General features: G+C 51.5%; 1 protein-coding gene across 1 annotated transcript; it reads left to right on the top strand.

Annotated features, from left to right (window-relative positions):
* Window positions 1-26,558, top strand: LOC116954962 (protein diaphanous homolog 1-like). Its single transcript, XM_076052659.1, has 12 exons — window positions 1-121; window positions 2,720-2,848; window positions 12,482-13,063; window positions 15,175-15,277; window positions 15,482-15,604; window positions 16,843-16,940; window positions 17,554-17,661; window positions 18,566-18,805; window positions 20,427-20,562; window positions 20,922-21,043; window positions 21,427-21,585; window positions 24,797-26,558. Exons 2-12 carry the CDS (start codon window positions 2,759-2,761, stop codon window positions 24,902-24,904), a joined length of 1,869 nt encoding a protein of 622 aa, XP_075908774.1. The 5' UTR covers window positions 1-121; window positions 2,720-2,758; the 3' UTR covers window positions 24,905-26,558.
* The last annotated feature ends 216 nt before the right edge of the window (window positions 26,559-26,774 follow it).

Here is a 26,774-nt window from a genome sequence, read left to right as displayed (position 1 = left end):
CCGCCCAGCTGACATCAGCTCTGTGAAGTGTGAGTGAGAGAGTGAGAGAGAGAGAGGTGCCCAACTCGCCTTACCTTGCAGTCGGGCACACGCGCAAGTCCTCCGTGGTGTCGGGCTGCAGGTGAGAAACTCTCTCTCCATCTCTCTCTCTCTACCTCTCCATCTCTCTATCTACCTCTAGATCACCCACAATCTCTGTACCGGCGTGGACGGCACCCTCCTCGTGATCACCTTCTGAAGCGCTCGCTCGTCACAGTGGCGCGCACGATGAACGCCACAACCACCACCACGTGACTTTTATTTCGTGTTGTGCGCGGTGCATTTAGCGCCACAGCGCGTGGGTTTATAGAGGTTTGTGTTATTTGTTTTGCCGGTGACTTTGTGTGTTTCATATCGGAATTGCTTCCAGTGCTGTTGCTCCTGGCAGCAATAAAAGTTGTTTAAAAAGTCAAAAGTATCTCTCCCTCTCTCCATCTCTCTCTCTCCATCTCCTTTTTTTTCACGATCAGAGGAAACAAGAAGATGCTCGGTGTAGTCGGCTCTTTGCTTCGTTCATCATTTTTTTTAATGCTTTGCTTTATGTAACCCCACCCCCTTTTTAAATGAAAGATTTAACAAAAAAATTCTCATAATCTTAGTTCTTTCGGTAAAGTCACGGTAAAGTCACGTTATTATTTTGTTGTTTCCCTTCAACGTGACTTTACCGAAAGAACTAAGAATATGAGTTACTGCAGTCACGAAAGCTTTAAATAAAAAAAAATTATCGGTCTGCTCTCCTTACCCCGTCCCTCTCTCTCTCTACCCCTCTCTCTGCCCCCCCTCTCTCTCTCTCTACCCCCTCTTTTCCTACTCCATGTCGCTCTCTCCATCTACCACTCTCTCGGTCTGTGCGAACGAAAGTGTTCGTGGTCTGCGAAGTAATGAACGCGGTGGTTAAGGGTGCTTCTTCTGTGTTTTTGCTCATTTGCGTGTGCGCTGAACGCCGCTCAGTGATTGATTGCCCGATGGGTCACTCCGGCTCTCTGCGTGTGCGTGCGATTCGGGGTTTTTATTCGTCACCATTGTCACCGTCATCATAATCATCAGCCACGGTCACTCCACTGCTGGATGGAGGCCTCCCCACGCCATCATCAGCCACGGTCAATTCCCAAATCCGCCGCCACCTCTTCACGATAACGTGATGTTAACGATCATGCACTGAGCGCCTGCACGCGAGCTGATTGCATCCTTCCCTCTCTCCTTGTGCTTACACCGGAACAACGGACTACTTATACGCGTGTTTGTGTTTGCCGTGGAGCATAATGAGTGTGTGTACAGCACCATACATGAGTATTGATTTATGTTTACTTATTTAACAACCGGCACACTATTGCCCAGTGAGCATACCGACGTTGAGCCAACGTTGCAATGTGCTTGGAAGCGTCGGCCCAGCGGGTGTCCTCAGACATTCCACGCTGACCGGAGCGGAAGGTTTAAACCGGCGTGGAAGGCTACCGGGCTACTGGTTCTTGTTCTTAACCTGGGGGTGCACGCACCACCACCTCCTGGGGGTGCACGCACCACCACCACCCCCTGGGGGTGCACGCACCACCATCCCTTAGGGCGCACCACCTCCTCCTGGGGATGCACGCACCACCACCCCGTGGGGGTGCACGGACCACCACCACCACCCCGTGGGGGTGCACGCACCACCACCCCGTGGGGGTGCACGCACCACCACCTCCTGGGGGTGCACGCACCACCACCTCCTGGGGGTGCACGCACCACCACCCTGGGGGGTGCACGCACCACCACCTCCTGGGGGTGCACCACCACCCCCTGGGGGTGCACGCACCACCACCTCCTGGGGGTGCACGCACCACCACCTGGGGGGTGCACGCACCACCACCCCCTGGGGGTGCACGCACCACCACCCCCTGGGGGTGCACGCACCACCACCTGGGGGGTGCGAGATTCCCTTTTGCGGGGGTTTGAGACATGGCCAGATTTTAGTTTTTCGAAGGTAAATAATTGAAAACACAAAATTAAGCACGGGCACGGGCACGTAAGGTACAAGTTACATTGTTTCATTCACATTATAAACATTTTAAACAATTGAGACCCAAAGGGATGCAACTATGCAAGAAAGTTGAAGAACCACTGGACCAGGCTGATGGAGTAACACATTTACTGTATATAGGTGGAGACTCAATGGTTGACAGTCCTGACGGTTCAAATTAGTTGGGTGAGGGGGGGGGGTTGACTTAGCCCATCATACATCGTGCGGGGAGGGTCGATAAAATAGGTTCCACTTCATGTCCCGTGGATGGACTCGCCCTCGCCATGGGAACGTGGACTTTCCGGATCTGGTTTAGAGCTGCAACGAGCACGGCGGTAGAAGACCAGGACTGCATCAATGCTCACTTGAGCGCGCGTTTAAAGTATGTTGGCTCCGGCTATACATTTTCCGCCTGACGATGATGGTGATGATGATGATGGTAAGCCCACTTCGTTGAGCTAACATTTGCGATATCCACATCGCTTCTGAACAATAAAGAGCTCTTACACAGCAGCTGTGAGAGGGGGTGGGGGGGGGGGGGGGTGGTGGGGAAGCCTTACCCGGTAAAAATACAAAATCTTTTTTTTATGAATATATTGTTTAGCAGTGAAAAAAAAGAAATCATCACTGAGGCCCTGAGTTCACCCCTTCCCCCCCCCGTCTCTGTCTCTGTGGACGCAGCAGTGAAGTGAGAGAGCGAGGTGTCGTCCCAGGGCCGTCATGGGCAACTGCTGTTCCTGCTGCCCTTCGTGGTGCTGCTGCTGCTGCTGCCCTATGCGCAGCGGCTATGAACAACTGCCCGGCAAGAACGTGAGTAAGGTGTCACCGCGCGTACTTTTTTTGCCGTATCGTCGGGATTAAACTAAAGCTAACCTTAAATTTTGATTTAAAGCTTTCGTAACTGCAGGGGTTTCACATTCTTGGTTCTTTCGGTAAAGTCGCCACGTAGAAGGGGGACAATAAAATAATAAAAATATTATTATTGTTGTTTTATATTTTTATTATTGTATTGTTTCCCTTCTACGTGACTTTACCGAAAGAACCAAGAATATAAAACTAACCTTTTTGAAATTATAATTCTAAGACGCTCCCGTGAACAACTGCCCGCGAGATCATTAGTGTCACCGCGCATACCATCGGAATTAAACTAAAACATCAAAAAAAACGTAACTTTTCAAAACTATCATTCTGTAATGGGTTCAACTGAGTCGCAGACGTAGACTTTGGAGGCAACACATTCATTCAGTTCCAACACAGGGGTAACTTCCCCTTAACAGAATAACAACCTAAGGTGGTGACCACCCGGCTAACTGCACTAGTTACTACACTATACTAGTTACTACACTAGCTACTACACTAGTTACTACACTAGTCACTACACTAGCTACTACACTAGCTACTACACTAGCTACTACACTAGCTACTACGCTAGTTACTACACTAGCTACTACACTAGCTACTACACTAGTTACTACAATAGTTACTACGTAACTGCTACTACACTAGCTACTACACTAGTTACTACACTAGCTACTACACTAGTTACTACACTAGCTACTGCACTAGTTACTACACTAGCTACTACACTAGCTACTACACTAGCTACTACACTAGCTACTACACTAGCTACTACAATAGTTACTACGTAACTGCTACTACACTAGCTACTACACTAGTTACTACACTAGCTACTACACTAGTTACTACACTAGCTACTACACTAGTTACTACACTAGCTACTACACTAGCTACTACACTAGCTACTACACTAGCTAATACGTAACTTCTACTACGGACCAGGACCAATGACTTTGGCCCAGGTTCACGTGTTGGAGACTCGTTGAATGGAGATCGCAGACGAAGAGTTTCTTCCAGGATGAACAACAACTCCGGTCCCTCCCGGGAACCCGGCTTATCTCTCTGGCATGGCTGGCTCCGCCCTTGGCCACGTCCACCTTCTAGAATCCTCGGAAAGGATCTGGATCCCAATCACGTGACCCCCTTAGCCCCCTCTTGGGGCCCTTCTGTCAACTTAACCGGTCACGTGCCATCGCCTCACACAACCCTATCCTTTTGTCGGCACCCACACACCCTGTCCTGTAGAGTCGGCACTGCACTTAAAGCGTGGTGCCATCCAGCGCTATTATTCAGCGCGCACCCTGCCCTCTAGGGCCGGTGCTACACCCACATCATGGTGGTATCCGGCGATGTCGCTACACCGCGCACCGTGCCCCTTTAGGGTCGGTACTACACCCACACCATAGTGGTATCCGGCGATGTCACTACACCGTGCCCCTCTAGGGCCGGTACTACACCCACATCATAGTGGTATCCGGCGATGTCGCTACACCGTGCCCCTCTAGGGTCGGTACTACACCCACAACATAGTGGTATCCGGCGATGTCGCTACACCGTGCCCCTCTAGGGTCGGTACTACACCCACACCATAGTGGTATCCGGCGATGTCGCTACACCGTGCCCCTCTAGGGTCGGTACTACACCCACATCATGGTGGTATCCGGCGATGTCGCTACACCGTGCCCCTCTAGGGCCGGTACTACACCCACAACATTGTGGTATCTGGCGATGTCGCTACACCGTGCCCCTCTAGGGTCGGTACTACACCCAAAGCATGGTCACATCCAGCGATGTCGCTACAATTCTAAGACGCTCCCGGGAAAGTTAAGACTCGCCCCGCCAAGAAAACACGTGCTCATCATCAGCCGTGGCCAATACACTGCTGGATGCCGGCCTCCCCCACGCCGTTATCACCGTCGTCGCAAGTAACCGTTCGTGGGAGAAGTCAAACGGTGGCTGTCCTCGTGAATGCCTCGCCCTCGCCGTAGGAATGTGGAATTTCCACCGCTGACCTTGAAGAGAGGAGACTAGGAACAATCTCATTGCTCATTTTGAGCAGGAACTCATCACTCCGACTTAACTGCTGTACTTGGGTTGCAATTTAAGGTGTCGTGAAAGCAAAGCAGCATTTGGCAGTGGATAGTTGCTTGCATGGGCGACCGCCATGCGTAACAGGTGCTATAGGCTGCTGCGGGGTCATACAACGACGCGGTGGGCAGTGGCGGGAAGTTCACAAATCCATTGTTGTACCGCACTTTCTACGCCCTAGGGTCTATGCCGCCCACCTTCACCAACACGCACCACACCAGCGTGGCGAAGTATGGTCAAAGGGCCCCCCACTACAATCTACCCATAGTGGATAGGCCCTCATCGAGCAGTGGGTCAACAAAGGGCTGTGCAGGTGTGCTCAAGGTGCAAATGTTTATCTGCGAATATGTCTCGGGGACTTGGGTGGGCATTGTGAGACTGAGGTAAAGTTACTCTGAGGTGGGGTTTTTTGTTATTCGTGGTGATATTATCCTGAGGTAAAGTTACCCTTTGGTCTGAGGTGAATTGACTCCGAGGTAAAGTTTCCCTGAAGTAAACTTACTCCGGAGATTATTTTACTAAAGGTGAATTAACTCTGAGGTAAAGTTTCTCCGAGGTAGAGTTTCTCTGAAGTAAATTTACTCCGGAGGTGATTTTACTGAGGTGAATTGACTCTGAGGTAAAATGTATCTGAGGTAAAGTTTCTTTGAGGCGAAGTTACCACGAGGTAAATTTTACTGAGGTGAATTGACTCTGAGGTAAAGTTTATCTGAAGTAAACTTACTCCGGACGTGATTTTACTGAGGTGAATTGACTCTGAGGGTAAAGTTTATCTGAGATAAAGTTTCTCTGAAGTAAATTTACTCCGAGGTGAATTCACTGTAGCGAACTGACACGGAGGTAAAAAGTCCTCCGAGGTCAAAATTCCTCGGTGGTGAATTTACTCCGGGGGAAAAAAAATGTCTCTGAGGTAATGTTTTTTTTTATTTTTTGGTATGAGGAACATTTTACTCCGTACATTTTTTTTTTGCAATGACGTACATTTGTGTACATGTGAAGCAATTGGCGGGACCCCGGGTCCCATCACTGCCCCGGAGTAGGAAAAACCGCATAGCGACACGAGTCTTGCCTTACCAACAACAAAACTAGTTTCGTAAAAAGTTGAAAAATTACACAAACACGTTAAATTCACTGCGGGGGCGGCGGGCTCGCCTTGGCAAAGGAGCCGAGGATCGACGGCTGACCGGAGGGCATCGTCGTCGCCGCGCGCGACTGCGGCTGACGCCCCCCGGGGCTTTCGTTTGGCCGGTGGGGTGGCGCCCATCGTGTTGATTGCCGCCTGCTGCTGCTGCTGGCGCTTGTTGGTGCGAGTCTGGGCGGGCGGCGCGTTGCTGTCAGGATCACGTAGTGGGGCGGACTGAAAAATAATAATTATTGAGCTGATTTTTGCGGGACCCCAGGGTCCCGCCAAATTATTCATGTGTAGGGGAGTAGTGGGTGACGTCACGTCACGCTCGCCCTCGGAGAGAGTTGCGTCGCAGAACGTGACGTCAGGCGGACCCTGGGGGGACGGTGACGTCATGCCCCAGGGGGGTATTTAAAGGGGGACCCGGGATGTAACGGGGGGTTCGTCGGGGGCGTGGGAGTGGGGACTCAGGGGAGCTGATCCTCACCCGGGGCTAGGGGAGGCTTCTCCGCCCGACCGGCCGAGGTTGGGGTAGTCCCGGCCCGGGGCAGGGAGGAGAGCCGAGTTAGCCGGGGTTGTAGGGATCCTGGTACCCTGTTCCCTGGGGAGTTAGCCGGGGTTGTAGGGATCCTGGTACCCTGTCTCCTGGGGAGTTAGCTGGGGTTGTAGGGATCCTGGTACCCTGTTCCCTGGGGAGTTAGCTGGGGTTGTAGGGATCCTGGTACCCTGTTCCCTGGGGAGTTAGCCGGGGTAGTAGGGATCCTGGTACCCTGTTCCCTGGGGAGTTAGCCGGGGTTGTAGGGATCCTGGTACCCTGTTCCCTGGGGAGTTAGCCGGGGTTGTAGGGATCCTGGTACCCCTGTCCCCTGGGGAGTTAGCTGGGGTTGTAGGGATCCTGGTACCCTGTTCCCTGGGGAGTTAGCCGGGGTTGTAGGGATCCTGGTACCCTGTTCCCTGGGAAGTTAGCCGGGGTTGTAGGGATCCTGGTACCCTGTCCCCTGGGGAGTTATCGGCTAGGGGGGTGGGTTGGCGTAAGCCCCTAACACACTTTGACGTAAGCCCCTAACACACTTTGACGTAAGCCCCTAACACACTTTGATGTAAGCCCCTAACACACTTTGGCGTAAGCCCCTAACACATTTGGCATAAGCCCCTAACACACTTTGGCGTAAGCCCCTAACACACTTTGACGTAAGCCCCTAACACACTTTGACGTAAGCCCCTAACACACTTTGGCGTAAGCCCCTAACACACTTTGACGTAAGCCCCTAACACATTTGGCATAAGCCCCTAACACACTTTGGCGTAAGCCCCTAACACACTGTGGTGTAAGCCCCTAACACACTTTGGCATAACCCCATAACACACTTTGACGTAAGCCCCTAACACACTGTGGTGTAAGCCCCTAACACACTTTGGCATAACCCCCTAACACACTTTGGCGTAAGCCCCTAACACACTTTGGCGTAAGCCCCTAACACACTTTGGCATAACCCCCTAACACACTTTGGCGTAAGCCCCTAACATACTTTGGCGTAAGCCCCTAACACACTGTGGCATAAGCCCCTAACACACTTTGGCGTAAGCCCCTAACACACTTTGACGTAAGCCCCTAACACACTGTGGTGTAAGCCCCTAACACACTTTGACGTAAGCCCCTAACACACTTTGGCGTAAGCCCCTAACACACTTTGACGTAAGCCCCTAACACATTTGGCATAAGCCCCTAACACACTTTGGCGTAAGCCCCTAACACACTGTGGTGTAAGCCCCTAACACACTTTGGCCTAACCCCCTAACACACTTTGACGTAAGCCCCTAACACACTGTGGTATAAGCCCCTAACACACTTTGGCATAACCCCCTAACACACTTTGGCGTAAGCCCCTAACACACTTTGGCGTAAGCCCCTAACACACTTTGGCATAACCCCCTAACACACTTTGGCGTAAGCCCCTAACACACTTTGGCGTAAGCCCCTAACACACTGTGGCATAAGCCCCTAACACACTTTGGCATAAGCCCCTAACAACTTTGACGTAAGCCCCTAACACACTTTGACGTAAGCCCCTAACACACTTTGACGTAAGCCCCTAACACACTTTGACGTAAGCCCCTAACACACTTTGACGTAAGCCCCTAACACACTTTGACGTAAGCCCCTAACACACTTTGACGTAAGCCCCTAACACACTGTGGTGTAAGCCCCGAACACACTGTGGTGTAAGCCCCTAACACACTTTGACGTAAGCCCCTAACACACTTTGACGTAAGCCCCTAACACACTGTGGTGTAAGCCCTGAACACACTGTGGTGTAAGCCCCTAACACACTTTGACGTAAGCCCCTAACACACTTTGACGTAAGCCCCTAACACACTGTGGTGTAAGCCCCTAACACACTGTGGTGTAAGCCCCTAACACACTGTGGTGTAAGCCCCTAACACACTTTGACGTAAGCCCCTAACACACTTTGACGTAAGCCCCTAACACACTGTGGTGTAAGCCCCTAACACACTGTGGTGTAAGCCCCTAACACACTGTGGTGTAAGCCCCTAACACACTGTGGTGTAAGCCCCTAACACACTTTGACGTAAGCCCCTAACACACTTTGACGTAAGCCCCTAACACACTGTGGTGTAAGCCCCGAACACACTGTGGTGTAAGCCCCTAACACACTTTGACGTAAGCCCCTAACACACTTTGACGTAAGCCCCTAACACACTGTGGTGTAAGCCCTGAACACACTGTGGTGTAAGCCCCTAACACACTTTGACGTAAGCCCCTAACACACTTTGACGTAAGCCCCTAACACACTGTGGTGTAAGCCCCTAACACACTGTGGTGTAAGCCCCTAACACACTGTGGTGTAAGCCCCTAACACACTTTGACGTAAGCCCCTAACACACTTTGACGTAAGCCCCTAACACACTGTGGTGTAAGCCCCTAACACACTGTGGTGTAAGCCCCTAACACACTGTGGTGTAAGCCCCTAACACACTGTGGTGTAAGCCCCTAACACACTTTGACGTAAGCCCCTAACACACTTTGACGTAAGCCCCTAACACACCGTGGTGTAAGTCCCTAACACACTGTGGTGTAAGCCCCTAACACACTCTGGCGTAAGCCCCTAACACACTTTGACGTAAGCCCCTAACACACTTTGACGTAAGCCCCTAACACACTTTGGCGTAAGCCCCTAACACACTGTGGTGTAAGCCCCTAACACACTTTGACGTAAGCCCCTAACACACTTTGACGTAAGCCCCTAACACACTTTGACGTAAGCCCCTAACACACTGTGGTGTAAGCCCCTAACACACTTTGACGTAAGCCCCTTACACACTTTGACGTAAGCCCCTAACACACCGTGGTGTAAGCCCCTAACACACTGTGGTGTAAGCCCCTAACACACTTTGGCGTAAGCCCCTAACACACTTTGACGTAAGCCCCTAACACACTTGGCGTAAGCCCCTAACACACTTTGACATAAGCCCCTAACACACTTTGACGTAAGCCCCTAACACACTTTGACGTAAGCCCCTAACACACTTTGACGTAAGCCCCTAACACACTGTGGTGTAAGCCCCTAACACACTTTGACGTAAGCCCCTAACACACTTTGACGTAAGCCCCTAACACACCGTGGTGTAAGCCCCAAACACACTTTGGCGTAAGCCCCTAACACACCGTGGTGTAAGCCCCTAACACACTTTGGCGTAAGCCCCTAACACACTTGGCGTAAGCCCCTAACACACTGTGGTGTAAGCCCCTAACACACTTTGGCGTAAGCCCCTAACACACTTTGGCGTAAGCCCCTAACACACTGTGGCGTAAGCCCCTAACACACTTTGGCGTAAGCCCCTAACACACTTTGGCGTAAGCCCCTAACACACTTTGGTGTAAGCCCCTAACACACTGTGGTGTAAGCCCCTAACACACTGTGGTGTAAGCCCCTAACACACTTTGGCGTAAGCCCCTAACACACTTTGACGTAAGCCCCTAACACACTTTGACGTAAGCCCCTAACACACTTTGACGTAAGCCCCTAACACACTGTGGTGTAAGCCCCTAACTCACTTTGACGTAAGCCCCTAACACACTTTGACGTAAGCCCCTAACACACCGTGGTGTAAGCCCCTAACACACTTTGGCGTAAGCCCCTAACACACCGTAGTGTAAGCCCCTAACACACTTTGGCGTAAGCCCCTAACACACTTGGCGTAAGCCCCTAACACACTGTGGTGTAAGCCCCTAACACACTTTGGCGTAAGCCCCTAACACACTTTGGCGTAAGCCCCTAACACACTGTGGCGTAAGCCCCTAACACACTTTGGCGTAAGCCCCTAACACACTTTGGCGTAAGCCCCTAACACACTTTGGTGTAAGCCCCTAACACACTGTGGTGTAAGCCCCTAACACACTGTGGTGTAAGCCCCTAACACACTTTGGCGTAAGCCCCTAACACACTTTGACGTAAGCCCCTAACACACTTTGGCGTAAGCCCCTTACACACTTTGGCGTAAGCCCCTAACACACTTTGGTGTAAGCCCCTAACACACTGTGGTGTAAGCCCCTAACACACTGTGGTGTAAGCCCCTAACACACTTTGGCGTAAGCCCCTAACACACTTTGGCGTAAGCCCCTAACACACTTTGACGTAAGCCCCTAACACACTTTGACGTAAGCCCCTAACACACTTTGACGTAAGCCCCTAACACACTTTGACGTAAGCCCCTAACACACTGTGGCGTAAGCCCCTAACACACTGTGGCGTAAGCCCCTAACACACTTTGACGTAAGCCCCTAATAAACGTGGCGTTAGCCCCAAACCGCAACCTGCTTCGGAGTCGTGGATTGGGCCGAAACACTTGTTTGGAACGAGGTGCATTTACCTCCGAGGTGACTTCACCGCCGAGGTAAATTTAACCCGAGGGGTCGCCGGTTCGGTTGGGTCTCCCGGCGCGAAAACTTGATTAGGCAATGCTCATGTTAGTATCTTGAAACCTCCCGCAAACCACCGCACCGAAGGCAAAATGGCATCAGAATCCAACCTGAGCGTCGCCATAAAGTCGCCCGGGGGTCACAGACAGTCGTAAAGAGACGGAGTTTATTTTTATTTTATATCACCCGTCACAACCCAGGCTGTTTACCCCCGTATTCTTGTACGTTTCAATACGGGGCAAGCATTTAGTTTTTGTCTATTTGCTTGTGTCCCTCCCTTGTGACGGTGACTTTGTGCAGGACGAACTTTGAGATTTATAAAGGGGGCACGGGGTTGACCAATAAGGTCTGAGTTGGTCTGTAATAAGGTAGGAGGCACTGATAAGGAGTTTGCCAGCTATGCAGTTGTAAAAAAAAAATGTTTTACATATCTGGGAAAGAACATCACGGCCCGGCCGTCATTGCCACGTGATAATAATAATATATTTATATTTTAAAAAATGCAACAACAGGGAAGTAAAAAAAAATAAAACTCTCCCGGCAAACCTGCGCTTGCCCAGCCGGTCCCACGGGTTTTTTTGTTGTTGCCGAAGCAATGAACGTCGTCAATGGCTTCCTGATATGAGGATGTGTCTAAATGAGTCAATGTTTTATTTCAAGGTGCGCCTGTAAGCAAATAGTTTGGCTATTGACGCTGCTGCTGCTGCTGCAGTGATGCACAATCTCAAATAATAACAACCAAACTCAACACATTATATACTGTGTTTTTTTTTTTTAAAGCCACACAGCGTTAGTGAGGAGTGTGTATTGTTATGCCACACCTGTCAACCCATACGGTTTACCTGTATTATTGTACAGGGAAATTGAGTTTTCAGTTCCATACGGCATACAGACAGACAGACAGGCAAAAATAAATGTGTCTATTTATTTGTGTTTCTCCCTTGTGATGGGACCTTGTGTAGGATGAACTTTGAGATTTATAAGGGGCATGGGGTGACCAGTAAGGTCTGAATTGGTCTGTAATAAGGTAGGGCAATGATAAGCGGTTGCTGTTATGCAAAGTGGTCATCCCAACCGAGCGCTAAGCAGGCTCAAACGCAGCTTAGTTCCAGGGATCTGACGAAAAAATGCTTTGCCATTAAACGGAAAGAGACTTATCTCGTGATCAGGGATGACACCGACGCCCCTTGCACAACTGCACATCAGAAGAGCGGCAAGACGTTTCGCTCTCTTCCCCCCCCCCCCCCCTCTCAGGCTGCAGAAAACTTTCATCGTCAGCGCAATATTTGCCCACGTAGTTTTGACACACGTGAAAAATTACATTCTATTTATGTTGTATTCGCCTCGTCAAACATTCCAACATTCCTCGTAAGAACGTATTAACGATTACGACATTGGTGACTTCTCCCTCCCCTCCCCTGCCCTCCAGGAACAAGGTCGACCTCGTCAAACACCTGGTGGGGCCCCCAACGAGCACCCAAACCCTGAGCCCCATGGCACGAATCTCCCCGGCCACCCAGTCGAGGCCTTCCCAGCCCCTGAGCCCCGTGGCACGAATCTCCCCGGCCTCCCAGTCGAGGCCTTCCCAGCCCCTGAGCCCCGTGGCACGAATCTCCCCGGCCTCCAAGCCGAGGCCTTCCCAGCCCCTGAGCCCTGGGACACGAATCTCGCCGGCCTCCCAGTCGAGGCCTTCCCAGCCCCTGAGCCCCGTGGCACGAATTTCCCCGGCCTCCCAGTCGAGGCCTCCGTGCGGCCAGGGCCCCCCAGTCAGGAAGAGATTCCCGCGGTCATCGTGCAGCAGCCTGACAGCAGGCAGCGCTCCTCGTTGGGAATCTACGACCTGACCCCTCAAGACCCCTCCGTGGGGGCCCCGCCGCCGCCGCCGCCGCCGCCACCGCCACCGCCGGCCCTCATACCTGGGACGGCACCGACGCCCGCGAGGCCCCCATGGCTCCAGGAAAAGAAGGCGTACAACAAGAAGGGGGCGACAGAGCGAGTGAGGTGCAAGACGGTGGGTTCAGCGACGTGTGGGATCATTCACTCGTCCGCTAAGTTATCCGATTACTCAGTTATTCGGCGATTCATTCAGTCAGTCTGTCATTCATGCGGTTATTCAGTCATGCTTTGGCGTTCAGTCATGTGTATTTGTGTGTTCGCGTTTTTACGTGTTGGAGCTTGTGTGTTCATGCATCAGTGTTTGTGTGTTACACATTCCTGCGGAGGGAGCCGGTAGGAACGTTGGGTTGCCCGGTCAATGGCCAGGGTCAACGGCGGCACCACCACGTGGTGTATTCCGCAAATATGCCCGACTGTGAGGGCGGGCACAAGCCGGCGTGAGTAGGTTAAACGTTGAGTTTTATAAGGGCACCACGGGGTGACCAGCCCCTCCCCACCCAGCCCCACCCCTCCCACCCCCCACCCAGCCCCACCCTCCCCACCCAGCCCCTCCCCACCCAGCCCCACACCTCCCACCCCCCACCCAGCCCCTCCCCACCCAGCCCCTCCCCACCCAGCCCCACCCCTCCCACCCCCCACCCAGCCCCTCCCCACCCTCCCCACCCAGCCCCTCCCCACCCAGCCCCACCCCTCCCACCCCCCCACCCAGCCCCTCCCCACCAAGCCCCTCCCCACCCTCCCCTCTCCACCCAGCCCCACCCCTCCCATTTTTGGATGCACGACGGACGGACACAATAATCCCCTATGGGCTGGTGGTGTAACCAGGAGGTTCCTACCAGTATGAATCTGTGTGTCTCTGTATCAGTGTATGTGTGAATATATTGCTGTGTGTGTTGATGTATCGGTGTGTGTGTGTCTATATATCAGTGTGTGTGTGTCTATATATCAGTGTGTGTGTGTTAATATATTGCTGTGTGTGTTGATGTATCAGTGTGTGTGTGTCTATATATCAGTGTGTGTGTCTATATATCAGTGTGTGTGTGTTAATATATCGCTGTGTGTGTGTCTATATATAAATATGTGTGTTAATATATTGCTGTGTGTGTGTTGATGTATCAGTGTGTGTGTGTGTTAATATATTGCTCTGTGTGTGTTGATGTATCGGTGTGTGTGTGTCTATATATCAGTGTGTGTGTGTTAATATATTGCTGTGTGTGTGTTGATGTATTTGTGTGTGTTAATATATTGCTGTGTGTGTTGATGTATTTGTGTGTGTTAATATATTGCTGTGTGTGTTGATGTATTTGTGTGTGTTCATATATCGCTGTGTGTGTGTTGATGGTGTGTCTATGTATCGCTGTGTGTGTTAATATATTGCTGTGTGTGTGTTGATGTATCGGTGTGTGTCTATGTATCGCTGTGTGTGTGTTAATATATTGCTGTGTGTGTGTGTTGATGGTGTGTCTATGTATCGCTGTGTGTGTGTCTAAATATCAGTGTGTGTGTGTGTTAATATATTGCTGTGTGTGTGTTGATGTATTTGTGTGTGTTAATATATTGCTGTGTGTGTTGATGTATTTGTGTGTGTTCATATATTGCTGTGTGTGTGTTGATGTATCGGTGTGTCTATGTATCGCTGTGTGTGTTAATATATTGCTGTGTGTGTGTGTTGATGGTGTGTCTATGTATCGCTGTGTGTGTGTCTATATATCAGTGTGTGTGTGTGTTAATATATTGCTGTGTGTGTGTTGATGTATTTGTGTGTGTTAATATATTGCTGTGTGTGTGTGTTGATGTATTTGTGTGTGTTAATATATTGCTGTGTGTGTGTGTTGATGGTGTGTCTATGTATCGCTGTGTGTGTTAATATATTGCTGTGTGTGTGTTGATGTATCGGTGTGTCTATGTATTGCTGTGTGTGTGTCTATATATCAGTGTGTGTGTGTGTGTTAATATATTGCTGTGTGTGTGTTGATGTATTTGTGTGTGTTAATATATTGCTGTGTGTTTGTTGATGTATTTGTGTGTGTTAATATATTGCTGTGTGTGTGTTGATGGTGTGTCTATATATCGCTGTGTGTGTTAATATATTGCTGTGTGTGTGTTGATGTATCGGTGTGTCTATGTATCGCTGTGTGTGTTAATATATTGCTGTGTGTGTGTTGATGGTGTGTCTATGTATCGCTGTGTGTGTTAATATATTGCTGTGTGTGTGTGTTGATGCAGATTGCACCGAGTGACATAGAGAAGGACAGCCTATGGAGCAGTGCGAACGAGAAACAATTCGAAAACTCCGACCTCAAGGACCGGCTCCTGCGGACCTTTGCAGGTCAGAGCCGTTGATGCGAAGTCAAGGGGTCACAAGGTCACCAGTTAACGGTGTCACGAGGTCATTGTGTCACCCGTTCATGGGATCTCGCGGTCACGGTTTTCCGAGCGCGAATGTGCTCGCATTGGCACGGGGCAATTTCTCGCGGGTTCATGGTGTCGTGGAATCGCGAGGTCAACGGTGCCTCCACTGCTGTTGTTGCAGCCAAGACATCCCTGGGGCTGGCCATATACCAGCCATCGTCAGGTGGATCTTCGCCACTGCCATCTCCATCCGGAAGCCCCAGCGAGGGATCCGTCTTCAGCGCAGGATTCTTACAAAATCTCGGTGAGAGGAGCAGCTGTTATTACTGTTTCCGCTTCGTGTCTTGCCCAGGAAAAAGCCACACTGAGAATCGGGATTCGCTTTCAGGAAAGGGGCCCGCAAATGCGTAAACATGAAGGGGTGATGTCGCGCGCTCTGTGTTTATCATCCCAATTTAGTCGTTTGCTTTTTCAACATTGGGGATGTCTTCGTTGGTTCGTTTATCAATCCGCTTGTCCTGATGAGGATCGCGGCGGCAGCGTGTTGAGTAGGGCGGTCCAGACCTCCCTTTACCTGCCTAAAGACTCGGACTCTTCATGGGGAATTCCCAGGCGTTCCCAGGCCAGCCGAGCGACATCGTCCCAGCAGCGTGTCCTAGGCTGGCCCCGGGGTCTTCGCCCACTGGGACTTGCCCGGTAGAGTTTCACGGGGGGGGGGGGGAGGGGGGGTCTATCGGGGGGCATCCTTACAAGGTGCCCGAACCACCTCAACTGACTGGGGATCTGGTTTTGTGGGGGGGGGGGGGGGGGGTGTTGCTATGGGAGGAAACCCATTGCAGTACAGGGGGAGAGAATACCAACTCCGTACAGAGAGTTGCCTGAGATGGGAATCGAACCCAGGTGATTCTTACTGCGAGGCACACGTGTTACTAATGTGCCAACCTCCCTGCCACCCACAAACCCATAACCCCACACCTCTCTCTCTCTTGTGTATGGCTGCATGAACAATAGCTTACAGTAAGTCACCATGCCAGATTAGTTTACCCAGGAAATGGTTTGAGTTGATGTGTGTTTTCTTGGGTGCTCCGGTCTCCCCGGCGAAACCAAACATGAATGTAATCGGCCAAACATCCCCAATTATACGAAAATTCAACCCAATGGAATGATCTCCTATACAAAGATTATCTCGTGAAGCTTCAACAGAATGTAGGTGAAAGTGCCAAACATTTTTTGCCAGACTCAACCTGACAAGGAGTATCTACATCATTAGACCTCCTTTGCCAGCACTAACGGTGTGGACCAATCAGTTTCAAGGACAATGCATATATTATCATAGTATGTTTTTTGTTTGCATTTTGACTGCAGGTATTGTGGTTAATGCAGACATGAATCCTTGTAAAAAGGTTTCAGTTTTGTTGCCAGAAAAAAAGGGGAAAAACCCCTATTATTATACTGACAAAGAGTGTTGAGATTCATTGAGGCCTTTTAACCTGACCCCCCCTATCTCCCCCCCCCCCTGCCCCGGAACCACCATACACACAGAAATCTTGAGAAAATCGGCGAAGGTGTCGGACGACGACTTAATAAAAGCCATCCTGACGGGTGACATAGCCTTACTCTCCGGGATTGTAAGCCTCAAGGTAAACGAAGCGGTGGTGGTGGTGCTAGTGAGCCGGTGTGGTCTGTCTGCCACGAGTGCTGATTGTAAGCCTCAAGGTGAACGGAGCGGTGGTGGTGGTGGTGAGCCGGTGTGGTCTGTCTACCACGAGTGCTGATTGTAAGCCTCAAGGTGAACGGAGCGGTGGTGGTGGTGGTGAGCCGGTGTGGTCTGTCTGCCGCGAGTGCTGATGCATCATATGAGCCAGTTTGACCCGCTTGTTGTCGTGGTCTCTGGCCGTCTGGAACGCTCTTCCTTCTGATATTACGAAGCCACTCGAGCTACGCACTTTTAAATCTACGTTAAAAACTCACTTCTTTAGAACTGCTTTCTGCGTTTAGTTTGTTGTCCATCCGCCGCAGCTCCGATTAGCACAGTTGGCTACGTACGGTGCAAAATAAGTTCAACATACGTATACATCCTGAGTGAGCTGGTGTAGTCACATGAGCTGGTGCGGTCGTTGTGCTAGTGTGACCTCATCTGTTGGTGTGGCCCACGTGTTGGTCTGGCTCACGTGCTGGTGTGGCCTTCCGTGTCGACGTAATGGCGTGCGTGGCCCGAGTGATGATGGCGCGCGTCGCTTTGGGCTCTCGCAGGACCTGATACTGACGTTGCAGAGGGTAAGAGAGGAGCAGAAGAAGGCGCTGAACGAGAAGCGGGGCAGCGGAGCTCCACTGCAGAAGATGGAGTTCTTCTATTTGCGGGTAGCCCTCGCCCACCCCTTACCCCGAATTCCCTGCACAGCTAAAGGACAAAACAAACACAACAGACCAGCATGTTTATAGTTTTTCGGTAATTCCCCCCAAGTTCATCGCGATTGCGCCAGCGGCTTCGCGTTATCACGACACGGAAGCATCCTTCTCGTAACACACGCGCAGAGCGGCGTGACCCTGTGCGGCGTCACAGGGAACAAAGCGCACGGGAAGCGGATATCACAGAGCTACCTCTGAGACCCCTTCTCTTTAAGTTGCCCTCTGGTCCACATAGCAGAGGGCAGCGCATTCCAAAGCGACGCCGCCGTACGAGAGTGATTGTTCACTGCAAGGCGGTCAACTTAATGTATCATTGTCCAGAGCTGGAATTTGGTGACCGGGCTGAGACCATCAACTCACGACACTTGAGAATCTGGTTTAATGACAGGCGATTGAAACCTGGATTTTAACCCAGCTTTTCATTGGTGCTGATTCAGTGTCTCTGACCTCCAAGCCACCCAGTGCCACCTCCACATCGTCAGATGTTATCACTCTCGCCGTAGAGAAACGGCCGAGTGCGGCCACTCAACCGATCGACGGGCATCTGGGCAAGCCTAGAGGCCCAGCCGCTAACACCCAAAGTAAATATCTACGCAGCGACACGGCGATTCTTCGCCGAGCCCAGTTTAGAAGCGACGAGTCAGTGGCGTAGCAGGAGAGTGCGCAGGCGGTGCAACTGCACTGGGGCCCATGGTCCTGAGAAGCCTGGGTGCTGAGCTGCACGTGTGTGTGACCTCGTGGCGGTGTGCGTGTCTGTGGTTGTCCTGCGTGTCTCTGTGACCCCGTGGTTGTGCCACGCGTGTCTCTGTGACCCCGTGGCTGTGCTGCCCGTGACCCTGTGGCCGTGTGACCTCAGCTCGTGGACGAGGGCTACCTGTCGGAGCGCCTGCGCTGCCTGCTGTTCCACTTCACCCGCGCCGAGGTGCTCGACCAGGCTCGGAAGGAGCAGGAGGTCGTGCTCGCGGCCCTGAGGGCGGTCGTCTCCAGCCAAGGCCTGGCCCAGCTGGCCCAGCTGCTCCTCTTCATCATCAACTTCCTGAATGAGGGCCCCACTTCGGCGCCCGCCTACGGAATCAACCTCTGCGACATCGACAAGGTCCCACGCGGGGGGCGGGGGTGGGAGGTTTGGGGTTGGCGGAGTTTCAGAACACTTTGCAATGAATGCACAACACTTGGTATATCTCAAACATAACATATTTATTTTTGAATAGCAGAGATGCTGAGCCGGCACCGCCGAGACCCTGGGTTCAAATCCATGTTTCAACCGCCCAACTGCAGCGTTTGTTGGAAAACGGGCCGCAGAAAGTGGATATCACAGAACCTCTACACCGTCGTGGAATTCGGGTCCCGTTTGACGTCAGGTTGCGGGTGCTGTTGGCAGTCACGTGATTCAAGTTGGTTTCACCAACTGCCCCTTTAACACCGGCCGGGACCAATAACAAAACAGAGTGGCAGCCAATGAGGATTAGGCATAGGACGGCTTCATCCAGCAGTGGATTGATTTACGGATACTGCTGCTGTTGACGGTCCTCTTCAACTGATTCTTAAATTGGTTCTCTCCTTTGGACAAAATCAATGAGGCTCATTCAGTTACAATCTAACGAGGCATACAATACGCCTCCTTGCCATGTCTGTCTCTCCACACACACAAAAACAAAACCTAAAGGATGTTTTTGCACACCTATGGGAAGGAGGCTGTATTGTCTGCCTATTTATATAATAATCATCTTGTCGACGGTAACCAACGTTGTAAACTCATACGTATATTCAAGGCCTTAAATGGACCTACATTCGTGACCTTCTTCAGTCATATTATTCCATCATGATCATTAAGATCGTCGGATTGTGCGTTGCTCACTGTCACCACGGATCTCCAGGCTTCACACTTGGGGGTGACGGCGCCTTTGAAAACGAATCTGTTTAAAATGGCTTTCTCTCTTTAGTTATTTTCAAAACGTCTTTCTCAAGTCTCTTCTTCCCTCGGATGATGTTAAACTATTTTCCGCCTTTCCATGCATCGCGCCCCGAGAACAATTGTTGAAGGGCACTTAATGAATTTAAATTATTATTATTACATGCTCGTGATCTGAACCGTAAAGACGACCGAACGGTGGCGTTCTCAATGTGAACGATGTCATAGGGTCAACAACAACAACAAACAAGGTTAACTTGATAGCAGGCCACGGAGCTTTAAACAATGCCCCATGAACGCGTTCCATGTCCATAATAGAGTTGTTTTGGGTTAGATAGCGTAAATATAAGTGTTGTTAACCCGTCAACACCCGACACAGCCAATTAGTAAGGTTTCTCACGTAAACAAAACGTGCCAATTCGTTACGAGTGTTTTGTTTACTTGCTAAACCTTACTAATTGGTTGTGTCGGGTGGTGGAGGGTTTAACGAGGCATTAATATTTATGCGATCTAACCCAACAAAACCTCTTATGGATAATATTGGTTGCGACAGCCTACGTGTTAAACTACGTTCAGTGTCATAGTCCCACTCCCCGGCCTTCGTTACCTGCGCCACGTTTGCCTTCTGCCCCAAAATGTCGTTTTTTTTTTACATCTCTAATTCTTGTAAAGCATCCTGAGCCACAATTTTTTTTTTCAGACGTCGCTACGTATACAGTATGCACACGAACGTATAGTGTGTACGTATAGATTGAGATTGTGAATTGGAGCAGGTGCTAACTTGCCGGTGGTATCGCCCCAACAGGTCAACTCCGTGAGGATGACGGATCCCGCTGAGAGTGGCACCCTCCTGGACCTGGTGGTCAGAGAATGCCAGAAATCCCACCCCGACATCCTCAACGTCATCACGGAGCTCGAGCCTGTTGACAAAGCCACAGGAGGTGCCCGACGGGCCTACCTGCACGACGCCACACCAGCCTAGGACTCGCCCAATGCTTTGCTAATCGTCTAGATCTCTGGCCCACCGTCTCACTCTCCCACCAATCCATGAACCTCTCGGTCTTGTACGTCTCTGGTTCACAAGCCAACTCGCCTGTTGAGCCATCGCTGTGACGCTCGCTCGCTCCCGAGAGTATTCAGCGTCGAACGTTTCGCTTTTCGTTTCACCGCGAGAGCGTGGTCGCGCCACCCGGCGTCGAGCGGGGGTTGCAGGGGTCTCGGTGTTCGTCCGTCCCGCGGGGGGGAAGGCGGTAACGGAAGTTTTGACGACGTTGCGATGATGCCGTCTTCTTTTTTGCAGTCGACGACGAGAATCGGAAATCGATGATCCAGTCTCTCCGGGCGGAAATCACGAAACTGGAATGCGACCTCAACTCATTACCGGACACCGAGCCCCACGGACCGTTCTCCAAAACGATGAAAATATCCTTCTCAGCGGATTGGTTCGGGTGGTGTGACATTAGATATCCTTGGAAGTTCCAGTGTGCAGTATGTATGTTGAACTTCTTTCGCACCATACGTAGCCAACCGTGCTAATCGGAGGTGCGCGGCATGGAGCTGTTGGAGCCTCAGCACTTTCGGGGCAAGCAGCGATTGATTGATCCAAGTCGATTCTTATGCCCGCGATGTCTTCACAGAATGGGTCTCACACACACACACCACACTCTGTTCACGATGTTTGTTTACGAATGTTTGCAAGCCCTCTGCTGGGCCGGTGCCACGCGTGACCGTTTAACCGTCGACGGAGGTGTCCCCCGCGCACGTTGCCGCTCGTTGACCCCGCGTGACCCTTGACCCCGTGGCACCCGCTGCTTCAGGAGTGGACGCGGAAGGTGGAGCTGCTGGAGAAGGGCGAGGGCGAGATCGGGGCCGAGTGGGAGAGGCTGAGGGTGAAATTCAGCCTGAAGGATAAGATGCTCAAGCCGCTCCTCTCTAGCCTCGCCACGTTCCGCGAAGACTTCAAGGTGCGTGGAGACTTCACTCGCTTCTCCCCCACCCCCGGGACCCCTCCACGCCCTCCCCTGCATGAGCCAAGCGTTGGGCTTTGGCCAGTTTTGCCAGCGCCAGCTGCACACCGACTTCCGCGGGGCAAAGCTGATGGCCACTCGCAGGCCGGCACTTGTGTTCAGCTTGTGCCGCGCAGGAACAGCTGCCGCCAGGGGGTCCCCTTGGCCGGACCGCAGCAGGAAGGCATTGAAACGGTTAGTTTATGGGCAGTGTGAGTCTATGGGTAGTGTTGAGTCTATGGGTAGTGTTGAGTCTATGGGCAGTGTTAGTCTATGGGTAGTGTTGAGTCTATGGGCAGTGTTAGTCTATGGGTAGTGTGAGTCTATGGGCAGTGTTGAGTCTATGGGCAGTGTTGAGTCTATGGGCAGTGTTAGCCTATGGGTAGTGTTAGTCTATGGGTAGTGTTAGTCTATGGGTAGTGTTAGTCTATGGTTAGTGTTAGTCTATGGGTAGTGTTAGTCTATGGGCAGTGTTGAGTCTATGGGCAGTGTTAGCCTATGGGTAGTGTTAGTCTATGGGTAGTGTTAGTCTATGGGCAGTGTTGAGTCTATGGGCAGTGTTAGCCTATGGGCAGCGTTAGTCTATGGGTAGTGTTAGTCTATGGGTAGTGTTAGTCTATGGGTAGTGTTAGTCTATGGGTAGTGTTGAGTCTATGGGCAGTGTTGAGTCTATGGGTAGTGTTGAGTCTATGGGCAGTGTTGAGTCTATGGGCAGTGTTGAGTCTATGGGTAGTGTTGAGTCTATGGGCAGTGTTGAGTCTATGGGCAGTGTTAGTCTATGGGCAGTGTTTGTCTATGGGCAGTGTTGAGTCTATAGGCAGTGTGAGTCTATGGGCAGTGTGAGTCTATAGGCAGTGTGAGTCTATGGGTAGTGTTGAGTCTATAGGCAGTGTGAGTCTATGGGTAGTGTTGAGTCTATGGGTAGTGTTGAGTCTATGGGCAGTGTGAGTCTATAGGCAGTGTGAGTCTATGGGCAATGTTGAGTCTATGGGTAGTGTTGAGTCTATGGGTAGTGTTGAGTCTATGGGTAGTGTTGAGTCTATGGGTAGTGTTGAGTCTATGGGTAGTGTTGAGTCTATGGGCAGTGTGTATGTTGAACTTCTCTCGCACCGCGCGTAGCCAGGCGGTGCATCGGGGCGGTGGCGCCGATCAGCGGCGGTTCGGACTCGGCAGGCCACAGAAGTTGTTTAGCGCAAACAAAACAGGCGCCGCCCGCTTCGCGCCTTCACGCTCGCGATACTGTGACGTCGTTCGAACAGGGGCACCGTGACATTTGCGCGCCACCGGCATCATTGAGGGAATTCGACAGGGCTGAGTGCAGTGTCACCTGGAAAATACTCGATTGGGATGACGCACAGCAACGCGGCCCCCCCTGCTGCTGAAGCTGCTGCAGGCCCTAGCTGCGAAACGTTTGCGATAGCCTCGCGCCGTAGGAACGATGGCACGATGATACCGGATGTTTAATTGCTATTGGAAGCTAAAGTGCACATTTTTACGCCCATGAATCAAATGGGACCTCTGGACGAATGTTTTTTTTTCTTCCAGCAGCAGTCGTTTATGGAGAATGAGGAACACTCTGCACCCGTGTTCGCCTCCTCTGAGTCTCATGGGCACTGTTAGGCAAATGCCTTGGCGGGCTGCCTGCCGCTTCAGACGAGAAGAGCCCTCCATGAACACCGCGGTCTCGTTGCGTGCAGCACGGCGCAAACGGCCAGCAGAGGGCACGAGGCCTCCATGTCAGGCAGCTGACCTCGCTGCGTTGGGCAGCGGCGCAACAGCACAAATAACAAGCTAACACATTCATCGCTCGCACCGTGTGCGCGTGTGTGTGTGCGCGTGGTCTTTAAATTACGGGGAGCGGCAGTGCAGGTCGGTATCTCCCGAGTTCGATTCCCGCTAATGGCCTACACCAGTGACGAGTGCGGTGGGTGTAGAGGTCAATCTTGATTTGAAGTTTGCGTGACAGCAAGGGATCCATTCGCTTTGGTTCTTTCGGTAAAGTCACGTGGCTCTGCTCGCCCTGTAATCCCTTCCAGCTGCTCTGCACTCGGCAGCGCTCCACTCCCCCTACCCCCCACCCCCCTCTCTGTCTCTCCTCCCTGCCCCCCCCTCTCTTGCCTCTATAGCCTCTTGTCACGGCAGCCCTTTTGCCCACTTCAGCAATTTGTTTTCTTGCTGTGGTTGTTCCCACCTGATGACGGACGCTTGCGTTGCGCCCGAAACGTCGTGACTTGTTTTATTTTATACCCACGTGACTTTACCCAAAAGAATCAAAGAGTGTGGGTAGACGTCACCACTGCGGAGGCAAAGGTGGCCGGGCGTGGTGTTGGCCCCCCACCCCTTGTGCGCCGTGCCAGACTTCATAGGTGCTGCTCGCGAACAGCACTTGCCATACCAGTCTGTTAAAAAGCTATACGGGGCATCTTTGTCTTATGGGAGCCGTGGCTATGAACCCGGCGACCCAAGTTCGATTCCCACTCACGACCATCATAGCAGTGATTAATATTTGAATGGGTCCTTGGCCTCCCCTAGGTCGACTCAGCCTCAAAATGAGTACCTGGTGCGGTGTGTAAAACATCGCCGCTTGGGGGCCCAAGGCGGCCGGGCGTGGTGCTGGCCACCCACCCCCTCGTGTGCTGTGCCAGACTTCGTAGGTGCTCGCGAACAGCACTTGCCCCGCACAGTCTAAGGCTATACCAGGGATCTTTGTTTTCGTGGTCTTAAAATTAATCGTATATAACGGGTGACGTTTCGTGCGTTGGCCCTTCTCCAGACCAGAGAGGTGCGTGAAATCACGACGGCGGCGATCGCATTGGTGGCGTTTGTGACTCCTCCGCCCGTGTCTTCTTACACGCTTTCATTTAACTCGCTCTGTCTGTTGTTGTAGTATCCTCAAATCTTGTAACTCAATTTTAACCCACTGATGACAATACTATATTGTATCTTAAATATATTTTTTTAAACATTATTTTTTATATGTTATGTTTCGGTTTGGGTCTTAATTGTCCACGGTTAACTGACGTTGGCTGTATTCAGCCACGGTCCCCTTACGTCATGGCAAGATTCGGGGCCACTTCCTGGACTCGTGGAGTTCTTCCATTACTAGTACATTTCATAAAAGCGTGTTTGTAAAATAAAGTTTTTTTTCAATATTACTTTTTTATTTCAGAAAATCACGGACAAGGGGAGCCGTCGGAGCTTGCGGAGAAAGTCCTTCAACGACTTGTACGATGTCGCCGCCCGGTCGGGCCCCGTCCACCCTCTCAACAGACGCTAAAAAGCGAATATTGCCACGCGCGTTGACATTGACGATGGTGGGGCCTTGACCTTAGCCATCGGCAAGGAGCACCCATCAGGATCGTGATTCGCGTCAGACAGAGCCGCCCCTATTCCGTTGCCCTGGTGTCTCTCGGAAGCGCTTCACGTAGCGTCTCATCTCGACACATTTCAAACGCCACCGTTCCCCCAGTGGCACGAGTTGACTGGGCTCCTGGCCTACAAAACGTGGTTCAATCCTCCCCATAGATGGGAGGCAGGGAAGGCGATGATTTCCGAGTGTAATGCCATTCGGGCCAGGCTCAAGGCTGGCACGTTTAGGGTCTCCTTTTCGGAGTGTGGGGGACTATTGGGGGCACTTAAACTATTAAAATATTTTTGTATTATTTTACCAGGTAAGGCCCACTGAGCTGAGCAGCTCTATTTCAGAAGCGACCTGGCCACAAATGATAGCTCAACAAAATGGCTTATCGTGTGGAAATGTATAGCAACCAAATACTGTAAACGCACGTTTCTAAATGTGGAGGGAAAAACCGGAGGACCCGGAGAAAAATCCACACGACCACGGGGAGAGACACGCAAACTCCGAATATACAGCAGCAGGCGTCAGAGTCGGTATCAAACCCACGACCTCCTGCATACCCGGCGAGGTAGTTAACATCTCCTAGCCACCGTGGTGATGATGAGAGAGAGACACGCAAACTCCAAATATACAGCAGTTGGCATCAGAGTCGGTATCAAACCCACGACCTCCTGCACACCCGGCGAGGTAGTTAACATCTCCTAGCCACCGTGGTGATGATGAGAGAGAGACACGCAAACTCCAAATATACAGCAGTTGGCATCAGGGTCGATATCAAACCCACGACCTCCTGCATATCAGGCGAGGTAGTTAACATCTCATAGCCACCGTTATGATGATGATGAGAGAGAGAGACACCGCAAACTCGAAATATACAGCAGGGGTCGGGATCGAAACCACGGCCTCCTGCGTACCAGGCGAGGTAGTTAACATTTCGACACCAATACCCAGAGCGTCCCTAGGGGTCACGGCGAATCAGGGCGACCGCCCCAGGCCCCGCGCTTTAGTGCCCCCCACCCTCCCCCCCCGTGCTTCGGCGTCACGGTGCCAGATGTAATACTTCCTCTTTAGCCTTGAAGGATTTTCCCCCGGGCCCTGCACGCCCCTCGGTCTGGCTCTGCCGATACCAAAGCCAGTGGCCCCTCTGTGATGTTTATCCTCTGGACCAGACATGGGCAAAGTACGGCCCCCGGGCCGTCTACGGCCCGTTGGGCTTTTTTAATTTCGGCCCGCCGAACTTGTCCAAATATTATTATTATTGAATTAAAATTTTCCTTTCTCCTGTAATGCCCCCATTTCCCCATTAGATGGCGCACTTTGACCGGGAGTGAAAGTGATGATGTGTTGCTGCAGCGAGGTTGGAGCCAAATCTCCGACACAGACAGCCTGCGTGGCTGATCTAACCTGTTAATGTAGATAACAAAGACGTTCAAGTGAAGTCATTGGTTTGGGCGCAGGCCTCAGATGTTTTCATGATGTTTGATCAGTCACGTTACGACATGTTTTTGTATTGTTCATGTTCGTGCAATTTGTTAAAATGCCTTGCAAAATAAATGCTTTACTACCTGTTCAAGGCCAAATCCTTTAATGTAATGATTTTTACATGTAATTTATATTAGTTCACACAAACACTCCATCCACCTGTTCCTGGCCCGGCCCCTCTTGTCAAATTTTAGAACCCATTGTGGCCCGCAAGTCAAAACATTTGCCCACCCCTGCTCTGGACGGACAACGTGGCCGAATGACACCGCGGTGTTGTCTGCTCGTCTCGGAGAATCTCCGCTGAACG

Source organism: Petromyzon marinus, chromosome 57, assembly GCF_048934315.1.
Source record: "Petromyzon marinus isolate PM22_M1 ecotype Great Lakes invasive population chromosome 57, UKy_Petmar_22M1.pri1.0, whole genome shotgun sequence".
NCBI lineage: Eukaryota > Metazoa > Chordata > Hyperoartia > Petromyzontiformes > Petromyzontidae > Petromyzon > Petromyzon marinus.
The sequence above is the reverse complement of the archived record's forward strand: the minus strand, read 5'-3'. Positions and strand labels throughout refer to the sequence as shown.